Source organism: Hylobates moloch, unplaced genomic scaffold (assembly GCF_009828535.3).
Source record: "Hylobates moloch isolate HMO894 unplaced genomic scaffold, HMol_V3 SCAFFOLD_20, whole genome shotgun sequence".
In the NCBI taxonomy this organism is placed as follows: domain Eukaryota; kingdom Metazoa; phylum Chordata; class Mammalia; order Primates; family Hylobatidae; genus Hylobates; species Hylobates moloch.
Genome location: NW_026652295.1, coordinates 17,264,386 through 17,284,033, shown reverse-complemented (window position 1 = coordinate 17,284,033; position 19,648 = coordinate 17,264,386). Strand labels below are relative to the sequence as shown.

The 19,648-nt window shown below is 44.9% G+C and overlaps 1 protein-coding gene and 1 pseudogene across 8 annotated transcripts in view; both read left to right on the top strand.

The window, feature by feature from the left end:
* Nucleotides 1-3,808: 3,808 nt before the first annotated feature.
* LOC116460126 (ubiquitin-conjugating enzyme E2 L3-like) lies at nt 3,809-4,279 on the top strand (annotated as a pseudogene).
* Nucleotides 4,280-8,972: 4,693 nt separating this feature from the next.
* KIF13A (kinesin family member 13A) overlaps nt 8,973-19,648 on the top strand; it is a 238,511-nt gene continuing 227,835 nt past the window's right edge. For 5 of the 8 annotated variants that reach the window (XM_032140355.2, XM_032140354.2, XM_032140353.2 and 2 more), the window contains exons 1-2: nt 8,973-9,199; nt 9,470-9,560. In XM_032140355.2, the coding sequence (XP_031996246.1) occupies nt 9,145-9,199; nt 9,470-9,560 (146 nt within the window). In that variant the 5' untranslated portion in view covers nt 8,973-9,144. Of the gene's footprint in view, nt 9,200-9,469; nt 9,561-14,861; nt 15,062-19,648 lie in introns of those variants that run through there. The other 3 variants (XM_058432204.1, XM_032140352.2, XM_058432205.1) reach the window with 2 other exon arrangements.

Here is a 19,648-nt window from a genome sequence, read left to right as displayed (position 1 = left end):
CCCAGCACTTTGGGAGGCCGAGGCTGGCAGATCACTTGAGGTCGGGAGTTCAAGACTATGCTGGCCAACATGGTAAAACCCTGTCTCTACTAAAAATACAAAAATTAGCCGGGCGTTGTGGTGTGCACCTGTATTCCCAGCTACTCGGGAGGCTGAGGCAGAAGAATCGCTTGAACTCGGGAGGTGGAGGTTGCAGTGAGACGAGATCGCACCACTACACTCCAGCCTGGGTGACAGAGTGAGACTCCATCTAAAAAAAGAAAAAAAAAGAAAAAAAATTCTGTCCTTTCCTCAATAACAAGTGCTACAACAGTAAGAATAATAACTACCATTTGTTGAATGTCTGTTACCTATGTGCCAGCCACCACACCAGGCATTCCACATACGTTATCTCATTTAATCCTCACAAGAACCCTGTAAAATGGATATTATGATACCCACTTAACATGCAAGAGACCCAAGGCTTGCATGTCCAAGGTAAACACAGAAAGTAACTAACAGAGGCTGAGCTGGGTGCCATGGCTTATGTCTGTAATCCCAGCACTTTGGAAGGGTGAGGTGGGTGGATGACTTGAGTTCAGGAGTTCAAGACCAGCCAACATGGCAAAACTCTGTCTCTGCAAAAAAATACAAAAATTAGCTGTGTGTACTGGCACACACCTGTAGTCTCAGGTACTCGGGAGGCTGAAGTGGGAGGATCACTTGAGCCTCGGAGGTCGAGGTTGCAGTGAGTCGAGATTGTGCCACGGCATTCCACCCTAGGCAACAGAGTAAGACCCTTCGTCAAAAAAAAAAAAAAAAAAGAGTTATAGAGGCTGGAAAACAAACCACAGTGGGTCTGACATCAAAGTCTGCTTTTCCTACTCTGCTACTCTGAGCCCAATTTCCTTTACTCCTTACTTTTTTTTTTCTTTTTTTTTTTTTTTTCAGAGACAGAGTCTCGCTCTGTCGCCTAGGCTTGAATGCAGTAGTATGATCTCAGCTCACTGCAACCTCTGCCTCCTGGGTTCAAGCAATTCTCCTGCCTCAGCCTCCCGAGTAGCTGAGACTACAGGTGTGTACCACCATGCCCAGCTAATTTTTGTATTTTTAGTAGAGACGGGGTTTCACTATGTTGGCCAGGCTGGTCTTGAACTCCTGACCTCAGGTGATCCACCCGCCTCGACCTCCCAACGTTCTGGGATTACAGGCATGAGCCACTGTGCCTGGCCTACCCCTTACTTCTGTCAACGGGATTATCATCTTTTCTATCTCCCAGAAATTTTCTAACTCTTTTGTGGAGACTACATATTGTATTGAACTGTAAAGCATAATATTTAGTATTGTTTATATTGCTTATATTTTTTGTGCCAGAAAAATAGAGATGAGTCAAGGCGAATCCATTATTACCCTTAGAAAAACCACTCACATGCACGTTCCAATTATGTAGGTCGGCAGCTTTATTTCGGAAAACACATCTGAAGCAGTCACAGTGTGGAAGTGAGAGCCGTGGTTTTTGAAGACCTGCATTTAAATCCCAAGGCCATCACTTCTCAGGTATGTGACCTTGGGCAAGTTGCTTAAATTGTCTCTTTACTTTTTACCGGTTAGTTATAATGAAGGATGACAATAATAGTTTGTGCCTCATAGGGTTATTGTGAGGATTAAATAATGGAACTATGCTTGGTAAGTAGTCAGTGTTTAATAAATGTTATCTACTGTTAACTGTTGTGAAATATAAATGTTCTTGTAATAAATGGTTTGGAGTCCCTCCCTGGGGGAGAATTCTTTTTTCCTGTTCCACTGATGCTTGGCTTGACTGTGTGACTTGCTTTGTCCAATGAAAATTGAGAAGGGATGGGTACCATTCCTTTCTTTTTTTTTTTTTTTTTTGAGACAGAGTCTTGCTCTGTTGTCCAAGCTGGAATGCAGTGGCACGGTCTTGTCTTGTTGAAACACCCACCTCCCAGGTTCAAGCGATTGTCCTGCCTCAGCCTCCCAAATGCCTGGGATTACAGGCACCTGCCACCACGCTTGGCTAATTTTTTGTATTTTTAGTAGAGACGAGGTTTCTCCATGTTAGCCAGGCTGGTCTCAAACTCCTGACCTCGTGATCTGCCTGCCTCGGCCTCCCAAAGTGCTGGGATTACAGGCGTGAGCCACTGTGCCCAGCCAATGTGTACCATTTCTGAGCAAAACTTGAGGAGCTATTGTGTGGTCTGCCACCTTCTCCTTTCCTTCTGTTACAAAACCAGCGTTGTCTCAGCTAGGGGCTGTTTCGTCAGCCTAGGACTCAGAAAGAAAATGATAGAAGCAAAACCACAAGCAGGCTGTGATGGACAAGTCATGCGTGTAGGGCATAAAGGTTTTTGTAAGCCACTGAGATTCAAGTGTTGTTGGTCACCATGTCATAACTTAGCCTAGGCTGACTCATGGTTGTTAAACTAGATTTATAGAAAGCCTCTTATTTAAAAGTATTTGTCTGTTCTCTGATTATTCTTTGATTCTCTGCAGACTTAAGACATTAGCCATTTTTAGATCAGCCTGGCAGCCTGATCTGCTACTTCTGACTGAAATAACTTTGGAACTTAGTCTTACATCTGAAATGGGATGATTCCAGAGTCCTTGGGATGTTTGTTATCTATCAGTTGTCTGCCAGTTCCTCAGAAGCCATGGTGTTTCCAGTTTCTAAAGTAAAGCTATGCTAACAAGCTCTTCCTGACAAAGGAGCATAGACCAGGGCCCTCTTAGTGACTAGTATGCATGGCTGTATTCGTTGGCATATGGTGATCTGTGGGCATTGTAGGGATGGCTGATGGCTGGGCCAGAGTGTTCTGTCAAGGAAGCCTCACCGGTCTTTCCATACCTCAGCCCCAGTCCAGGGCCTCTAGCCAGGCTGGGCCAGCTCTCTGATGGGCCTTTACCTGTAGGCAGTGGGCCCACACTCTGAGCTTCTTCTCCTCGCTGAATCCAGAATGGGACACTGTCCAGCATCCCAAACTTTCCTGTTGCCATGATAGAAAAGTCCTTGCATCCCTCCCGAGTAGCTGGGACTACAGGCACACACCACTAGATTGTTGTTGTTTTAAGACACTAAATTTTGGTGGGATTTACTACAACAGTAACCAGAACAGCATGTTCTAGGGGAACGGAAGTCTTCAGAAGGACATGAAAGCCAGCCTCAAGTATCTGAGGGGCTTCAGGTATAGCAGGAGTTAGATTTGGAGGCTGGGCATGGTGGCTCATGCCTGTAATCCCAGCACTTTGGGAGGCTGAGGCAGGAGGATCACTTGAGGTCAGGAGTTTGAGACCAGCCTGGCCAACATGGCGAAACCCCTTCTCTACTAAAAATACAAAAAATTAACCATGTGTGGTGGTGTGTGCCTGTAATCCCAGCTACTCAGGAGGCTGACGCAGGAGAATCACTTGAAGCTGGGAGGTGGAGGTTGCAGTGAGCCGAGGTTGCGCCACTGCACTCCAGCCTGGGTGATACAGCAAGACTCCATCTCAAAAAAAAAAAAGGAGTTAGATTTGGCGTGGGAAGCACTTCTGTTCACTAGGTGGAATGCCCAGGGATGCAAATCTGATTCTTCATGGAGGCCTTTCCTAGGTGAAGAACTTGAGGAGTCCCCTGACTGAGTTCAGCTTCTCTTCAAATTTGAGCACTTTGTCAGCAGAATCCAAGCACAGAATGGGTGGCCACTTTGGGGGCTGTTGCAAAAAGGTCCACAGGACTTCCAAGGCACCTCCAAACTCTAAAAAGACATAATTCCTAATGATGTAAAGCTAAACTGTTTTGAAAAAGAAATGTTTTTTCTGGGGAAGGAGCAGCACCAAATCCAAGATGGCGGCCAGCAGGAGGCTGATGAAGGAGCATGAAGAAATCCGCAAATGTGGGATGAAAAATTTCTGTAACATCCAGGTCGATGAAGCTAATTTATAAACTTGGCAAGGGCTTATTGTTCCTTACAACCCTCCATACGATAAGGGGGCCTTCAGAATCGAAATCAACTTTCCAGCAGAGTACCCATTCAAACCACCGAAGATCACATTTAAAACAAAGATCTATCACCCGAACATCGACGAAAAGGGGCAGGTCTGTCTGCTAGTAATTAGTGCTGAAAACTGGAAGCCAGCAACCAAAAGCGACCAAGTAATCCAGCCCCTCATAGCACTGGTGAATGACCCCCAGCCCGAGCACCCGCTTCGGGCTGACCTAGCTGAAGCGGACCGTAAAAAATTCTGTAAGAATGCTGAAGAGTTTACAAAGAAATATGGGGAAAAGTGACCTGTGGACTAAAATCTGCCAAGATTGGTTCCAGCAAGTGTGAGCAGAGACCCCGTGCAGTGCATTCAGACACCCCGCAAAGCAGGACTCTGTAGAAATTGACACGTGCCACCTCCTGGTGTTCACTTGTGGCAGTTACTAACTTTCTGCAGTTTTCTTAATCAAAAGTGGTCTAGGTAACCTGTAAAGAAAGGATTAAAAATTTAAGATGTTCTAAAAAAAAAAGAAAAGAAAAAAGAAATGTTTAGTAAACTATTATTTATTTATTTATTTATTTATTTTTGAGACAGAGTCTTACTCTGTCACCCAGGCTGGAGTGCAGTGGCATGATCCTGGCTCACTGCAACCTCTTGTCTCCCGGGTTCAAACAATTCTTATGCCTCAGCTTCCCAAGTAGCTGGGATTACAGGCATGTGCCACCATGCCCAGATAATTGTTTTGTATTTTTAGTAGAGACAGAGATTCACTGGGTCGGCCAGGCTGGTCTTGAACTCCTGGACTCAAGTGATCCGCCCACCTCAGTCTCCCAAAATGCTGGGATTACAGGTATGAGCCACCATGCCCAGACTAGTAAACTCTTCATAGAAGAGGTGAGGACTAATCTGGTCTTTAAAGTTGGAAAGGGTCAGGAAAGCAGAAAGAAGAGTCACTCTGCAAAGAACCAATGGGAACTGTTTTTTAACCTGTAACACCAAATGAATCATGCCCCTCTCACCGTAAGACCTATTCTTCTCATCTATTCATGGTGTTATGGGCCATCATCCTCCCAATCCCTCTCAGTCACTTGCAATCCTTCGCCTCCCTCAATCCTCACATCCCATTGGTTGCTAAATTGCTCCACTTTTCTCGCTGCAGTAAGTTCTGCATCTGTTCCTTCTGCTCCATTTGTGCTATCATTGGCTTTGTTCAGGCTATCATCACCTCTCATCTGGATGGCTACAATAGCCCTCTGGATGGATACAGTGTTGCCAAATTAATTACCCTGAATCAATGCTCTGAATATGTTAATCCCTGGCTCCAAATCCAAATGCTTCGTTCAGTTCCTATTGCCTTTACAATAAACATGAAATTTCTTAGGCACTCAAGGCTTTCATGATCTGGCAGAGAATGAGGGAGAAGGAGAAAATGAGACAGAGAGGGGATTGATTAAATTTTGTATATTCTTTCTTCCTTCCTTCCTCTCTTTATTTTTTTTGAGACTTGAGTCTCACCCTGTTGCCCAGGCTGCAGTGCAGTGGTACAATCATGGCTCACTGCAGCCTTGACCTAGGCTTTCTAGCAATCCCCCTGCTTCAGCCTCCCAAGTAGCTGGGACCACAGGCACATGCCATCACGCCTGGCTAATTTTTTATTTTTTGTAGAGACAGAGTCTCCCTATGTTGCCCAGGCTGGTCTCAAACTCCTGGGCTCAAGTGATCCTCCCACCTTGGCCTCCCAAAGTGCTGAGATTTCAGGTATAAGCCACTGCGCCTGGCCTCTGTATTAGTTTCTTAAGACTACTGTAACAAATGACCATGAAATGGGTGGCATAAGACAACAGAAATTTAGTATCTCAGAGCTCTGGTGACTAGAAGTCCCAAATCAAGGGGTCAGCAGAGCCGTGTTTCCTCCAGAGGCTTCCTTTCCTCCTCCTAGCTTCTGGTGGCTCCTGGCAAACCTTGATGTTCCTTGGCTTGTGGCTGCATCACTCCTATCTCTGCCTCTGTCTTCACATGGTCTTCCTCCCTGTGTATCCAAATCCCCCTCTCCTTTCTCTAATAAACGCACTAGTCAGGCCAGGCACGGTGGCTCACACTTGTAATCCCAACACTTTGGGAGGCCGAGGTGGGCGGATCACCTGAGGTCAGAAGTTCGAGAGCAGCCTGAGCAACATGGCAAAACCCCATCTCTACTAAAAATACAAACATTAGCTGGGCATGATGGCACATGCCTGTAGTCCCAGCTGCTTGGGAGGCTGAGGCAGGAGAATCGCTTGAACCTGGAAGCGGAGGTTGCAGTGAGTTGAGATCATGCCACTGCACTCCAGCCTGGGCGACAGAGCGAGACTCTGTCTCAAAAAAAAAAGAAAAAAAAAAAAGACACTAGTCATTGGATTTAGGGCCCATCCTAAACCAGTATGGCCTCATCCTAACTTAATTATTTCTGCCAAGACCCTGTTTCCAAATAAGGTCACATTCACGGGTACTGGAGGTTATGGCTTGTACATACCTTTTTGGGAGTTACAAATTCAACCCTCTGCAATTCCCATTGATAGAGACTGCCAGAGCAATGGCTTAGCATAGGGATGGTATATTGCTTGTGAAAAGGTCCTGGATAAAGAATTTCAGGAATGGTGGGAGGTACTATTAAACAGAGAGGTTTTTTGTTTGTTTGCTTATTTGTTTTTGAGACAGAGTTTGGCTCTTGTTGCCCAGGGTGTAGTGCAATGGCGTGATCTCAGCTCACAGCAACTTCTGTCTCCCAGGTTCAAACGATTCTCCTGCCTCAGCCTCCCGAGTAGCTGAGATTACAGGCATGTGCCACCATGCCTGGCTAATTTTGTATTTTTAGTGGAGACGGGGTTTACCCATGTTGGTCAGGCTGGTCTCGGACTCCCGACCTCAGGTGATCTGCCCACCTTGGCCTCCCAAAGTGCTGGGATTACAGGCGTGAGCCACCGCGCCCGGCCTGAGAGTTTTTTGAACAATAGACTAGCACGCATGATTAAAGGATAAAATTTTAATTTTGTGAAAAATCAGTCTGGAAGCTGGATTTAGGAGTGATTAGAGGAGGCAAAGCTAGGAGGGTTAAGAGGATGTCTCAGTAGCCCAAAAGTGAAGAGGTACGCACAGACCTAGATTCTTAGCCCCAGAGGGCTGGAAATTTCACCTCTTTCTGAGCAGCAGCCGAGAGCCTGTAGCCAAAAGCCTATAACCCTGTTTGTAACACAGTAGGGCGCTCAGAACACATTTGTTGAACAAGTGAATGGACAGGCAAAGTGAGATTGTAGCAGTAGGAATGCAGAGGAGGAAAGATGCAACAGGCCCTTCAGACGTGGGCTGAGATAGCTGGCTCTACAATAAGATGGGGCTGAAGCGGTTGTCCTTCAGTGTACACAGGGGACTGGTTCCAGGAACATACAAAACCATGCATACTCAAGTCCCACAGTCGGCTCTGCAGAGCCCACAAATAAGAAAAGTTGGATCTCTCCGTTTTGGACCTGCCAAATATTGTCTTTTCTTTTTTCTCTTTTTTTTGAGACAAGGTCTTGCTTTGTTGCCTAGGCTAGAGTGCAGTGGTGTGAACATGGCTCAATGCAGCCTCAACCTTCCAGGCTCAAGTGATCCTCCCACCTCAGCCTCTCCAGTAACTGAGACTACAGGCACGTGCCACCATGCCCGGCTATTTATTTTATTATTATTTTTTTTTTTGGCGAAATGGGGTTTCTTTACATTGCCCAGGCTGGTCTCGAACTCCTGGAGTGATCCTCCCGCCTCGGCCTCCCAAAGTGTTGGGATTACAGGCGTAAGGCACTGTGCCAGAGCACGAATACTGTATTTTCAATCAGACTTTGGTTGAAAAAAAGCCACGTGTAAGTGGACTCGTGCAGTTCAAACCCGTGTTGTTCGAGGGTCAATGGTAGTAGCACTTAACATCAGGCCCATAGCTTGGCACCGGTTGGAGGCGGACGGAGCCTCTCCTAGCACCTGCCGCACACTGTCTAGCATAACAGGTCTCCACGCCCTCTCTTCCACCTTAGCGTGTGCCTCTGCATCATGCTATTCATGTTTCTGTGTGTCCTCAACAGCACCCTGCACACGGTAAAACCTCAATACATCTTCCAATAAGTGGATTTCTAGATTTAAGCAAAATCGAAAGATTCCTGGATCTAAACTCTGGGTTTTTGACTTCTGTACGCTTCAAAATGCCTGGCACTCGGTGAGCGCCCCTTAAGCACTTGTTGAACCAAACAGAATAAATCAGAATCTCCCAGTTCCGCCCTGGCAGCGAGGTCTGCATTTGGCAGAATGACAGAATCCATTGCTATTAAATTCTTATGTAAGAGTTAATGGCCCTCCCAGCCCACTTGACATCCCTCCCACGACAACAGAGGCCGGGAAGGGAAGGGAGAGCACTATTTACAAACATCCAGTTTCAGTGGTGGATTCCCAGATTCATTTCTAGTCTCTATTCACCACAAAGATCTTAAAATACTGCTGCGGGCTCCTTGTGGGACAGAGAGGGCGGCGTGCCGGGGCTCGGAAGGGAAGGCCTGCCCACCCAGCGCGGCGAGCCGTGGTCCTTGCTGCCGTCCCGGGGCTCCGGGTGGCAGCGGCCCCAGAGGGCGGCTGCGGCCCCAGAGGGCGGCTGGAGCTCACGGCGGTGTGCGGCGGGGCCCCGCGGGCGCCGGTGCAGGCTTGGCCTGGAAGGTCCCCTGGGGAAACAATGCGTCCCGCCCCGGACTCCAGCTTCCCCTAAGGGCCGCGCTGCTCGCCGCTCCCCTCACTGCCGTCCCGCCGCTCCAGAGGGCGCCGCGCGTGGCCGTGTCCGGCCTCTCCCGAGCCCCGGCGGGTGACGGGCGCGGAACATGGCGGCGCGGGGCCCCGGGCAGCCGCGAGGGGCCGCGGCGCTGCGGTCTGGGCTGGGGCGGCGCGGCTAGAGCTGCGCCTGGGCCCGCCGCCCGGGCCCCCGCCCCCCCCGCCCGCCCCCCCCGCCCCCCCTCCGCGTCGCGCTCCCCCGGGATGGCCCGCGCGCCTCGGCGCTGCCTCTCGGAGCTCACGGCGGAGCGGCGGCGGCCGCGCTCCAGGGGCGCGCGGCTGCAGCGGCGGCGGCGCCGCGCGTGAGGGGCCGCCTAAGGCCCAGCGGGCGCGGCGAGTGGCCGGGCGAGCGCAGCCAACATGTCGGATACCAAGGTAAAAGTTGCCGTCCGGGTCCGGCCCATGAACCGACGAGGTGAGGAGCTTTCCGCTCTTTTTTATTTCTGCTCGGGCTGAGGGCGGGTGCAACTTTAGAAACTGCGGGGCCGGGACGTCGAGAGCGCGGCCGGGGCCGGGGGGCCGGGGCGGAGGCGGTGTCCGCGTTGGCCGTGGTGCCCGGGGCGCCGTCTCCAGGCTCGGCCGCCTCCAGGGACGGAGCCCCGCGCGGCGCGGCTGGCGGGCGAGCGGGCTGGCTGGAGGCGCGGATGCTGGACTTTGCAACGTCCCTTTCTCTCTGTGCTTTCAGAACTGGAACTGAACACCAAGTGCGTGGTGGAGATGGAAGGGAATCAAACGGTCCTGCATCCTCCTCCTTCTAACACCAAACAGGGAGAAAGGTAAAGCGGGTTCCGACAGGGCGGCTGGGAGGATCCAGCCTCGCGGGGTCCTGCAAGTTTGAGCCAGGAAAATGGGAGTGCTCTTTCCTATTGTTAGGAGGGTGGCTTCAAGTTTGTCGCCCGCTCCTGTTTGAAGCTGTTGCAAGTCCAAGTTCCTCTCCTCCCTCGCCCCCCTTCCCCTCCTTCTAGAGCGGCGGCAGGCAGGGCACCCTGGCCACAGCACCAGTCAGCTGAGCCCGGGCGGGCTGCGAGGCACCCGGGAGGGAGAGGGCCGGATGGGACCCCATAGGTGATAACGTCCAGCGGTCACATTTCACAGACAGGAAAACTGAGGCCCGAGGCGGGCAGGTGACCAGCCCACGACCTCATTGTCGTGGAACCCAGTGTCCGTGATCCTTTTCATCGCTGCAGCGTTTGTTTCCTTTGGCAGAATTGTTGAGGGACAGTGTGTGTAAAATGGGAGGAAAAAATAAAGCAAGACTCTTGTACGATGCAGACTCAGGCTGGATTAGTTAATATCTATTTTAGTTGTTGCTGAGTTGAGATAATGCCTCAATGTAATGCGCGAATTTTGATTTTCAAAGAAACAAAAGTAGGGCCTTGAACTGTATAGACACTGAGGGATGTTTAAAAAGGGGCTGTATTTACTAGATGGCAACATATTTGCATTTGAAAAGTGGTAACTGTTGGATCCTTATTAATTCCGTTCTGTTCCATGCAGCAGTATGGGATAATGCCCCAAAATAATTTGAATATTTGGCATTTTTCTAGTAAGCCTCTGCGAAGAAATCGGTTGGAATTCATTCAATATAATAATGCAGTAGCCTGTAAATATATATATGTGAAAAAGCAGGAGCGATTACAATATTAATTTTCCTTGGAAATGAATATGAGTTTGTGTTTCCAAGAATCACCTGTTGATCGATGGAATACAATTTAGTGAATTTCGTTCTTCAGAGATTTTCACTGAAGAGAGACTCTGAAGCAGGGTTTGTGACGTTATTGCTTAGAGAAGCAATGCCTCCATTCTATAATGTGTAGTGTTCAAGCTCAGTTTTGCCAAATTTGGGGAAAGAAATCATGAGGAGATAAGATTGGGGATTCTTTGCTCTTCGTGTTGAGCATAGTAGTTTTTATCCAGTTTGCAAACATTCTGCTACCTTTAGCAGATTCTGGTGGTGATATTAAATAGCTAAGCTATATTTAAAAATGTTGTGTTTAACACTGAATGTAGTGTTTATTGTACATTGTATTGAATGTTTAGTAATGGATGTTTTTTAGATGCATTTATAGCAGTGTAGATAGTATAGTATATTTCATGGTGATAGTAAGTAAACTCTTGAGTACATTAAATATTTACAGATTAAATTAGATGCCCATATCACCAACGAATGTCCCCTCCCCGCACCCCCCGATACTGTTTTGGGAAGAAATTCTGTTGGGTCAGATTCTTGAAATCAGTCTCAGGGAACAGGTAGAATACTTTTTAGCTCCTGTTGTGTAGCTGCTACTTGTTTTCCTTGCTGGCTTGGCACCTGCTCCTTGTCACTCTTAACCATGAGCAGTGCGACTGTTAGCTACTGTTTAATGACATGAAGTGTTGTCATTTGTGAAGAGAAACAGATTTGATTTTGTGGAATTTGGATACAATCTATAACTGTGGACACTTGGTTCCAAATGCTAAGTAATCAGTTGATCATTTTTCGGGCTGAACCACGTTAGTTACTAATCAGGATCTTTGAGGGTGATTTTGGAATCTATTCATCTGCTTACTTACTGTGATAGTCCCTTATCTGGAGTTATAAAAATAGCATTGAAATATGGGTACTCTCGTGTTTTGTCCTTCTGACAGATCTAATTCTTTGAGTAGCAGATGAGCTTTCTGTGGAATTCTGTCTTGGGTACCCGTCATTTCATTTACAGATAAACTGAGGAGTCAACAAAACAGTGCTCCTTGTACATTAGGATTACTGTCTTTGCACAGATGAAGACACCAAATGCATTTTTATTTTCATTATGCAGCTTGGTTTCATATTTCTCCACAGACTTTTCCCTTAAAGTAACAGTGCATTTAAAAATAGAAACAATTCCTCCCTTGGGCTCTGGGTTGATTAATTGCAACAATGCTTCATGCTGTGTTTGCAATTCATTTCTGTCATTGGTTTTTAGATAGTGCTCAGGGCAGGGCAGGTGAAGAGTAGAATACTGAGAATGTTATTATTTTTCATACCTACAAGTCCAAGGTTTGAAGTGTAAGAGGTCTTTAAATGCATATTGGCAAACCTGTGTCAAATTGAGAATTACTGCTTTTCTGAAAGTTGCAAGAAATTACCAATGAATTAACCATGGATAGAAATTGAAGGTTAGTGGGTGAAAGTTTTCAGTCTTACCAGTAAAAACAAGTGAGAATGCATTGATATCCAGGAAAAAAAAAAAAGCAGATGGGGTCAGCTTTCATTATTTCCCCGTTTTACAAAACCAAAGCCAAGACTGTGTAGCTAGGACTAAAAGATCAGAGGATGTCTGAGGTTAAAGATGTTTGTTTTGTTGCTGAAATTCTAGTATTGTAATACATTGCATAAGTCCAGGTTAGTAGTTGATATGTATACTGATCACCATTCTGAAACATTAAGACACATGGATTTGTTTCTTAAAATACCATTGCATTGCTCTCCAGGAGACATTGATGAAGTTCAGATCATTTCAGTACCATGCTCAGCATAGGGAATTCAAAGATACTTGTGGATCCAGTACTTACACCAAAGTCACTCACCTTGGAGAGAAGGGGGAGGGAGAGGAAAAAGTAGTTAAAATACAACGTGGTAAATTACGCTGGTGTATACTTTTGCCATTTCATGAACCACATAATTTCGAAATTCTCTATTTCCTCTTCTTTCTCTCCCTGGAGGCTGTGAACTCCCTGAAGGCAGGTAGGTACCTTGTCCTACTTCTCTTTGTGCCTCATGCTCCTGCATACTGGCACTTACCAAGGGCTTAGCAAATGTGATGGGAGCATTTGAGGAGGGACTGTGGATGCTACCCAAGGTCCTGGCAACTTGCCAAGACAGGTGGTGTTTGTGTGGTCTTATGGATACTGAGAGCATAGGTTCACTTTTGCAAGACGAGGAGAGAGTCCTTTGCCAATGAAAGTGAAAGCATACCTACAACACGTTGCTTCTGGATGTTTGTATGTGTGTGAGGTGAGGGGGTGGATTCAGAAGCAAGGTAGTTCTGGGCTGGGTGAGGTAGCTCAGACCTGTAATCCCAGCACTTTGGGAGGCGAGGGTGGGCGGATCTCTTGAGGCCAGGAGTTTGAGACCACCCTGGCCAACATGATGAAACCCTGTCTCTCCTAAAAATATAAAAATTAGCTGAGTGTGGTAGTGCATACCTATAATCCCAGTTGCCTGAGAGCCTAAGGCAGGAGAATCGCCTGAACCTTGGAGGTGGAGGTTGCCATGAGCTGAGATCATGCTACTGCACTCTCACCTGGGCAACAGAGTGAGACTGCATCTCAAAAAAAAAAAAAAAAAGAGGAAGAAGCAAGACAGTTCTGGGGGTGGGGTGAGTATGGGTGAAGGGATGGAGTGGGGTGAAGGGAGCAATGGAATGAGAATCCCTAACTTGGTAAAAAGGGTGACATACACAGTGAAACGTCTTCCTCTTCACTCCTGCTGTCATCCCTACTTTGTCCATCTCTTCACCTCTTGGAAAATGGGTAGCCACTGTCATTTAGTTCTCATGCCTTTTTTTCCATATATATGTGCATTTTTAATACAACTATATACACAAATAAGTATCTTATTTATATATTTTTTAAGAAATATCTTTGGTAGCTTTCTTTTTTTTTTTTTTTTTTTTTTTGAGATGGAGTCTCGCACTGTAACCTGGGCTGGAGTGCAGTGGCGTGATCTCGGCTCACTGCAACCTCCGCCTCCTGGGTTCAAGTGATTCTCCTGCCTCAGCCTCCCAAGTAGCTGGGATTACAGGCGGCCACCACCAGGCCCAGCTAATTTTTTTTGTATTTTTAGTAGAGACGGGATTTCACTATGTTGGCCAGCCTGGTCTCAAACTCCTGACCTTGTAATCCGCCTGCCTCGGCCTCCCAAAGTGCTGGGATTACAGGCATGAGCCACCGCGCCCGGTCCCCTTTCAATACCAGCATATTAAGACTTACTCATTCTTTTTTACATTCAGTGTGAATGGTAGTGATGGTTTTTAAAATATAGGTGGTTGGCTTACGGGTCTGATCCCTGTGACTTTTAGGAAGTGATGCTATGCTGTGAAAAGAATATAGTGGAACTTGCTTTCTACAGAAGTTTTTGTTCTTCATTATTTTATGTAAGTGAATTGTAAGGTAAGACTCCAAAATAAAGTGCATATCTAACCTACTGTGTAAAAATCAAATGTTGGGCTAAATATGGGCTCTCAGTAGAAGAGCATGAAAGTTTTTAGCTTCCTGTTCATTTTTTCCATATGGCATGATGAACAATACACCTTGCAAATCGTGTGAGGGAGGGTCAGTGGAAGAAAGCTTCCTCTTAATAAGCTTTGTATGTATTTTCTAGTTTATTCACCAGCGGTATCCCTATCTGAACATCTGAAATCCAAAATGCTCCAAATTCCTGGGGGCCAGGCGCAGTGGCTCACACCTGTAATCCCAGCACTTTGGGAGGCCAAGACAAGCAGATCACCTGAGGTCAGGAGTTTGAGACCAGCCTGACCAACATGGTGAAACCTGGTCTCTACTAAAAAAATATAAAAGTTAGCCGGGTGTGGTGGTGCACACCTGTAATCCCAGCTACTTGGGAGGCTGAGGCAGGAGAATCGCTTGAACCCCGGGGGGTGGAGGTTGCGGTGAGCTGAGATCGAGCCATCGCACTCCAGCCTGAGCAACAAGAGCGAAACTCCGTCTCAAAAAAAAAAAAAAAAAAAGAATGCTCAGTTGCTAAGTATATAATGCATATATTCCAAATTCAAGAAAAATTCAAAATCCAAAACTTCTGGTCCCAAGCATTTTGGATAGGGGCTATTCAGTCTGTAAATATTGCAAGTTTTAATTTCTAAGCTGGCTTCCTCCACCATTCTGAAGGCTTCTAGGATGGTTCCTTGGCTCCTGTGTCTCTGTAGACCAGAAATTTAAATATTAGTGAAAGTCATACATAATTAGATAAGTCACCTAAGAAGCAGTAATACTCCACATTATAAAATCACCTGTGGGACTTTGAATTCTCTTTTCTGTGTTGTTATTCTTCTCTCTGCCCATATTACAGAGTTAATTGTAAGAAAGCAAAGGATAAGGCCGGACGCAGTGACTCACGCCTGTAATCCCAGCACTTTGGGAGGTCGAGGCAGGCAGATCACGAGGTCAGGCGATAGAGATCATCCTGGCCAACATTGTGAAACCCCATATCTACTAAAATACAAAAAATTAGCCTGGCGTGGTGGCGTGTGCATATAGTCCCAGCTACTCGGGAGGCTGAGGCAGGGGAATGCTTGAACCCGGGAGGCAGAGGTTGCAGTGAGCCAAGATCGCGCCAGTGCACTCCAGCCTGGCGACAGAGCAAGACTCCGTCTCAGGAAAAAAAAAAAAAAAAAAAAGAATATTTAGGTTTCACTAATATAGGAGTGACCATTCTTCAGCATGACATGAGTGGGATTTTAAGGAGTGTTATAATGGACTATTTTCATTAGCTATCAACATTTTCAATTTGTTTTAAAATAAAGGTGCGTGAAATCTTACTTTAAAAAATAAGACATTAGAGCTGGGCATCGTGGCTCATGCCTGTAATCCCAGCACTTTGGGAGGCCAAAGTGGGCGAATTGCTTGAGCTCAGGAGTTCAAGACCAGCCTGGGCAACATGGTGAAACACTGTCTGTACAAAAAAATACAAAAATCAGCTGGGTGTGATGGCATGTACTTGTAGTCCCAGCTACTTGGGAGGCTGAGGTGGGAGGATTGTTTGAGCTTGTGAGGTCAAGGCTGCAGGGAGCTGAGATCACACTACTGCATTCCAGCCTGGGTTATAAAGTAAGACCCTGACTCAAAAAAACAAAAACAGAAACAAAACAAAAATTAAGACATTGGGAATGATAGTAAGAAGTGTTAAGAAAAATGAACAGGCCAGGTGCAGTGGCTCATGCCTGTAATCCCAACACCTTGGGAGGCCGAGGTGGGTGGATCACTAGGTCAAGAGATCCAGACCATCCTGGCCAACATGGTGAAACCCTGTCTACTAAAAATACAAAAGTTAACTGGGTGTGGTGGCATGCGCCTGTAATTCCAGCTATTCGGGAGGCTGAGGCAGGAGTATCACTTGAACCCGGGAAGCATAGGTGGCAGTGAGCCGAGATCATGTCACTGCACTCCAGCCTGGCGACGGAGCGAGACTCCGTCTCAAAAAAAAGAAAAAAAGAAACAAAACTAAAAGTAATTATAATACAGTGTAGTTTAGAGTGGTTATTTTGTTGACAGTCAACAGTTAAAAATAAATTTTACATTATGAACCTGGATATGTATATTTAAAAGGTTCATGAAAAAATACTCTTAACTGTATGCAATGTCTTTTATTTTCTATCCCCTTCTGTTAGAATTCATTAAAAACATAATGGCTATGTCTTACCGAATTATTTCTCAACCCACTAATGAGTCAAAACTTATATTTTGAAAAACATAGGTTTAGTTAGTAAGAGCTTGGGCTCTGGGTTTTTGTTTTTGTTTTTGTTTTAACCTGTATACACAGTTTAAAGTGTGAAGTGGTTATATAATTTATAAAGGCTGTGTTAAAAAAAAAAAAAGTCCCCCTCTTCATTTCTTTCCCCAGAGGCAACCACTTTTAGTGGTTTTAATTCATTCTTTTGGAATTTCCCGCCGTATTTCTGAATAACATGCTGGTAATGCTAGTTTTTTATTTGCTCTCTTTGTTCTCTTTCTCTGCTTTATTCTCACCTCACCCCCAAATTCTTCCCACCTGCTCCCTATTTTCCCAATATAGTAATTTTGGTTGGATCAATATTTAGTGTTGACATTATTTATATGACTGTACCGAACATTGTTGACATTGAGGTATGAATTGTTCCATGAATTCTTGTCATACAAAACTTTTTGTTTTGCCTGGCGTTAATGATTGTTGCTTTTTCCCTCATTTTTCTTTTTTTTTTTTTTTTTTTTTTTTGAGACGGAGTCTCGCTCTTTCACCCAGGCTGGAGTGCAGTGGCGCGATCTCGGCTCACTGCAGGCTCCGCCCCCCGGGGTTCACGCCATTCTCCTGCCTCAGCCTCCTGCGTAGCTGGGACTACAGGCGCCCACCACCACGCCCGGCTAATTTTTTGTATTCTTAGTAGAGACGGGGTTTCACCGTGTTAGCCAGGATGGTCTCGATCTTCTGACCTCGTGATCCGCCCGCCTCGGCCTCCCAAAGTGCTGGGATTACAGGCGTGAGCCACCGCGCCCGGCCTCCTCATTTTTCTTTATTTTGCTTCTTTTTCTATGTACTTATTACTTCAGCATCCGAACTCTCTGCCGCTTCCCTAAATCTTTTTTCAAGACTTTCAAACATACCAGGTGCTCTCTGGAGTTCCTCTTCTTAGAGACATTTCTCCTTGGCCCTTCTTACGTGTTCTGTTGTGATCTGGTAGCCCTCTCCGCTTGGAGCAGTTGCCTCCCTGGGGTTTCCCGCACCATCCTTCAGGGGATTCCCTTGACCTGTCTTCTGTGTGGAATCTCCTATTTTTCTATTTTCCTTCCCTTCTTCTTGGTTTCCTGCCTCCATTTTGTAGAGCACATCCTTCAGTAGTTTCCTAAGAAAGCATGATTGGAAGGTGAAGTTTTTTGAAACTATGAAAAGTATCTCAATTCTACCTACTCACCTTATTGATAGTGTGACTGTGTATCATATTCTACTTTAAAGACATTATTCCACTGTCTTTTATCTTTCAGTGCTTCTGTTGAGAAATTATTTGGGTTTCTAATCCTTTTGACGTGACCTAGTTTATTCCCCTCTGGAATCTGTTAGAATTTTTTTCCCTATTTTTGTTAAATCACAATAGTGGGCCTTTTTGAGCTGGAAACTCATATCTTTCAGTTCTGAAAAAAAATTATTGAATTAGTTCATTAATAAGACTTTCTCTTTGTTCTCTTTTTTTTTCTGGAACACCTATTAGGACATGGGGTTTCCTGAACTGGTCTTCTGATGGTTTTATTTTTTCTTTTTACTTTTTACTTCTTGTCTTTTTGTCCTACCTTTTGAGAGATTTCCTCCACTATATCTTACAAGCCTTATGTTTAATCCTTATGTTTAATTTTTTGTTTCTGCTATCACATTTTTAATTTTCAAGAACTCTTTTTTTGGTCTCTCTCTTTTTTTTTTTAAAGCATCTTATTCTTGTTTCTTGGTTGTGGTATCTTCTCTGAGGACATTAATGATAATTTTCTCCATATAGTCTGCTTTTTGTTTTCTCCCTAAAGCACATTGTTTTGTTTGTTTGTTTTGGTATATTTTATGTTAAGGACATTTCTCAGATATAACTGTATCTCAGCTAAACTCTGAGGTTTCTCCAGGGCAAGGACTATACATGATTTATCTTTGTGTTCTCAGTACTTAGATTCAAGAATGCCTTACACACCAAAAGCATTTTGTAAATTCTCTTTGCAGTTACTATTATTATTAAAAGCTTTTGTCAAATCCCTTTTCTATTTAACTTCCAACAATAAAAGCAATAATTTTCTTTTTCTTAAGAACATTGATAAATGCTAGAATTGAAAGTAGTAGCTACTGTAGACAACTCAGTTACCCACATTCATAAGGATAGTTTGTTAATAAAAAGCTGGAAATTTTTTTTTAGATGGCGTCTCGGTCTGTCGCCTAGGCTGGAGTGCAGTGGCACAATCTGGGCTCACTGCAACCTCTGCCTCCCAGGTGCAATCGATTCTTGTGCCTCAGCCTTCCGAGTAGCTGAGACTATAGGTGTGCACTACCACGCCCGGCTAATTTTTGTATTTTTAGTAGACATGGGGTTTTGCTGCATTGGTCAGGCTGTTCTCGAACTCCTGGCCTCAAGTGGCCTCCTGGTCCACCCTCCTTGGCCTCCCAAAGTGCTGGGATTACAGGCGTGAGCCACCATACCCAGCTGGAAAATTTTTAAAAATCATACTTTTTGCATCACTGTTAAAAGTTATTTGGTGTAACATTTAAAAAGGTGTATGCCATATTATTATATCTTTTGTCTCACATATTTTCAGAATAGTACCAAAATAGCTAGTTTATCACCCCACTACTTAACTCAGCTTCCGGTGGCGAAATCCAGCTAGAAATAGTGGAAAACTTGAATTGTCTTCAATTTTCAATAAAATTGCACATGCCATGTACTCATATTTTTAAGAAAATTTACAGGAACAAGTTTCCCTCAAATAGTAAACATTCTGCAGATATCAGTTTATTGGACTAATCCAACTAAAGTTACCCTTTCTCAGATCTTCCCTGGAACAAGAGCAGAGAAGATGTTTATATGTTTAGAATTTAAAGAAATTTTCAGAATATTACCTGCAAAGGAAACAGAATAGCAGAGAAATAAACAAGACATTCCGAAACACTTAGTGAGATTACTTTGTACCTTGGCATATAAGAAATTCAGTTTATTAATGTCAGAGCTATCAACAAAGGATGTAATGGAAATGCTAAAATTTAGATGAAAACAGGTATTAAAACGACTTGATTTATGTGAGATCCAGGAGTTATCTTTTCAAAAAAGACCACTCTACAAAATATTTCTGGATATTTAGACATGCAAATGTTAAGAAGAAATTCCTCCTTGGAAATTAGTTTATTTGGTATTTTACCACTCAACAACTAGGTGAAAACTAAATAAAAACAAAGTTTTCACATCTCTTTGTAAAACTTTATTTGTGAAAAATGTATAATTCTTATATTCGATTGTAGATCTAAGATTAAAAAGGAAAAGTAGAGAGGAGAATCCTCCTAGACTCACAGGACTAGAAAGACCTGATACTTCACCAGTCCAAGCCCCCTCATTTGATTGAATCCAGTGTTAATTTCATGTTACTGTGAGATTAACAATTCAGTGAGTCA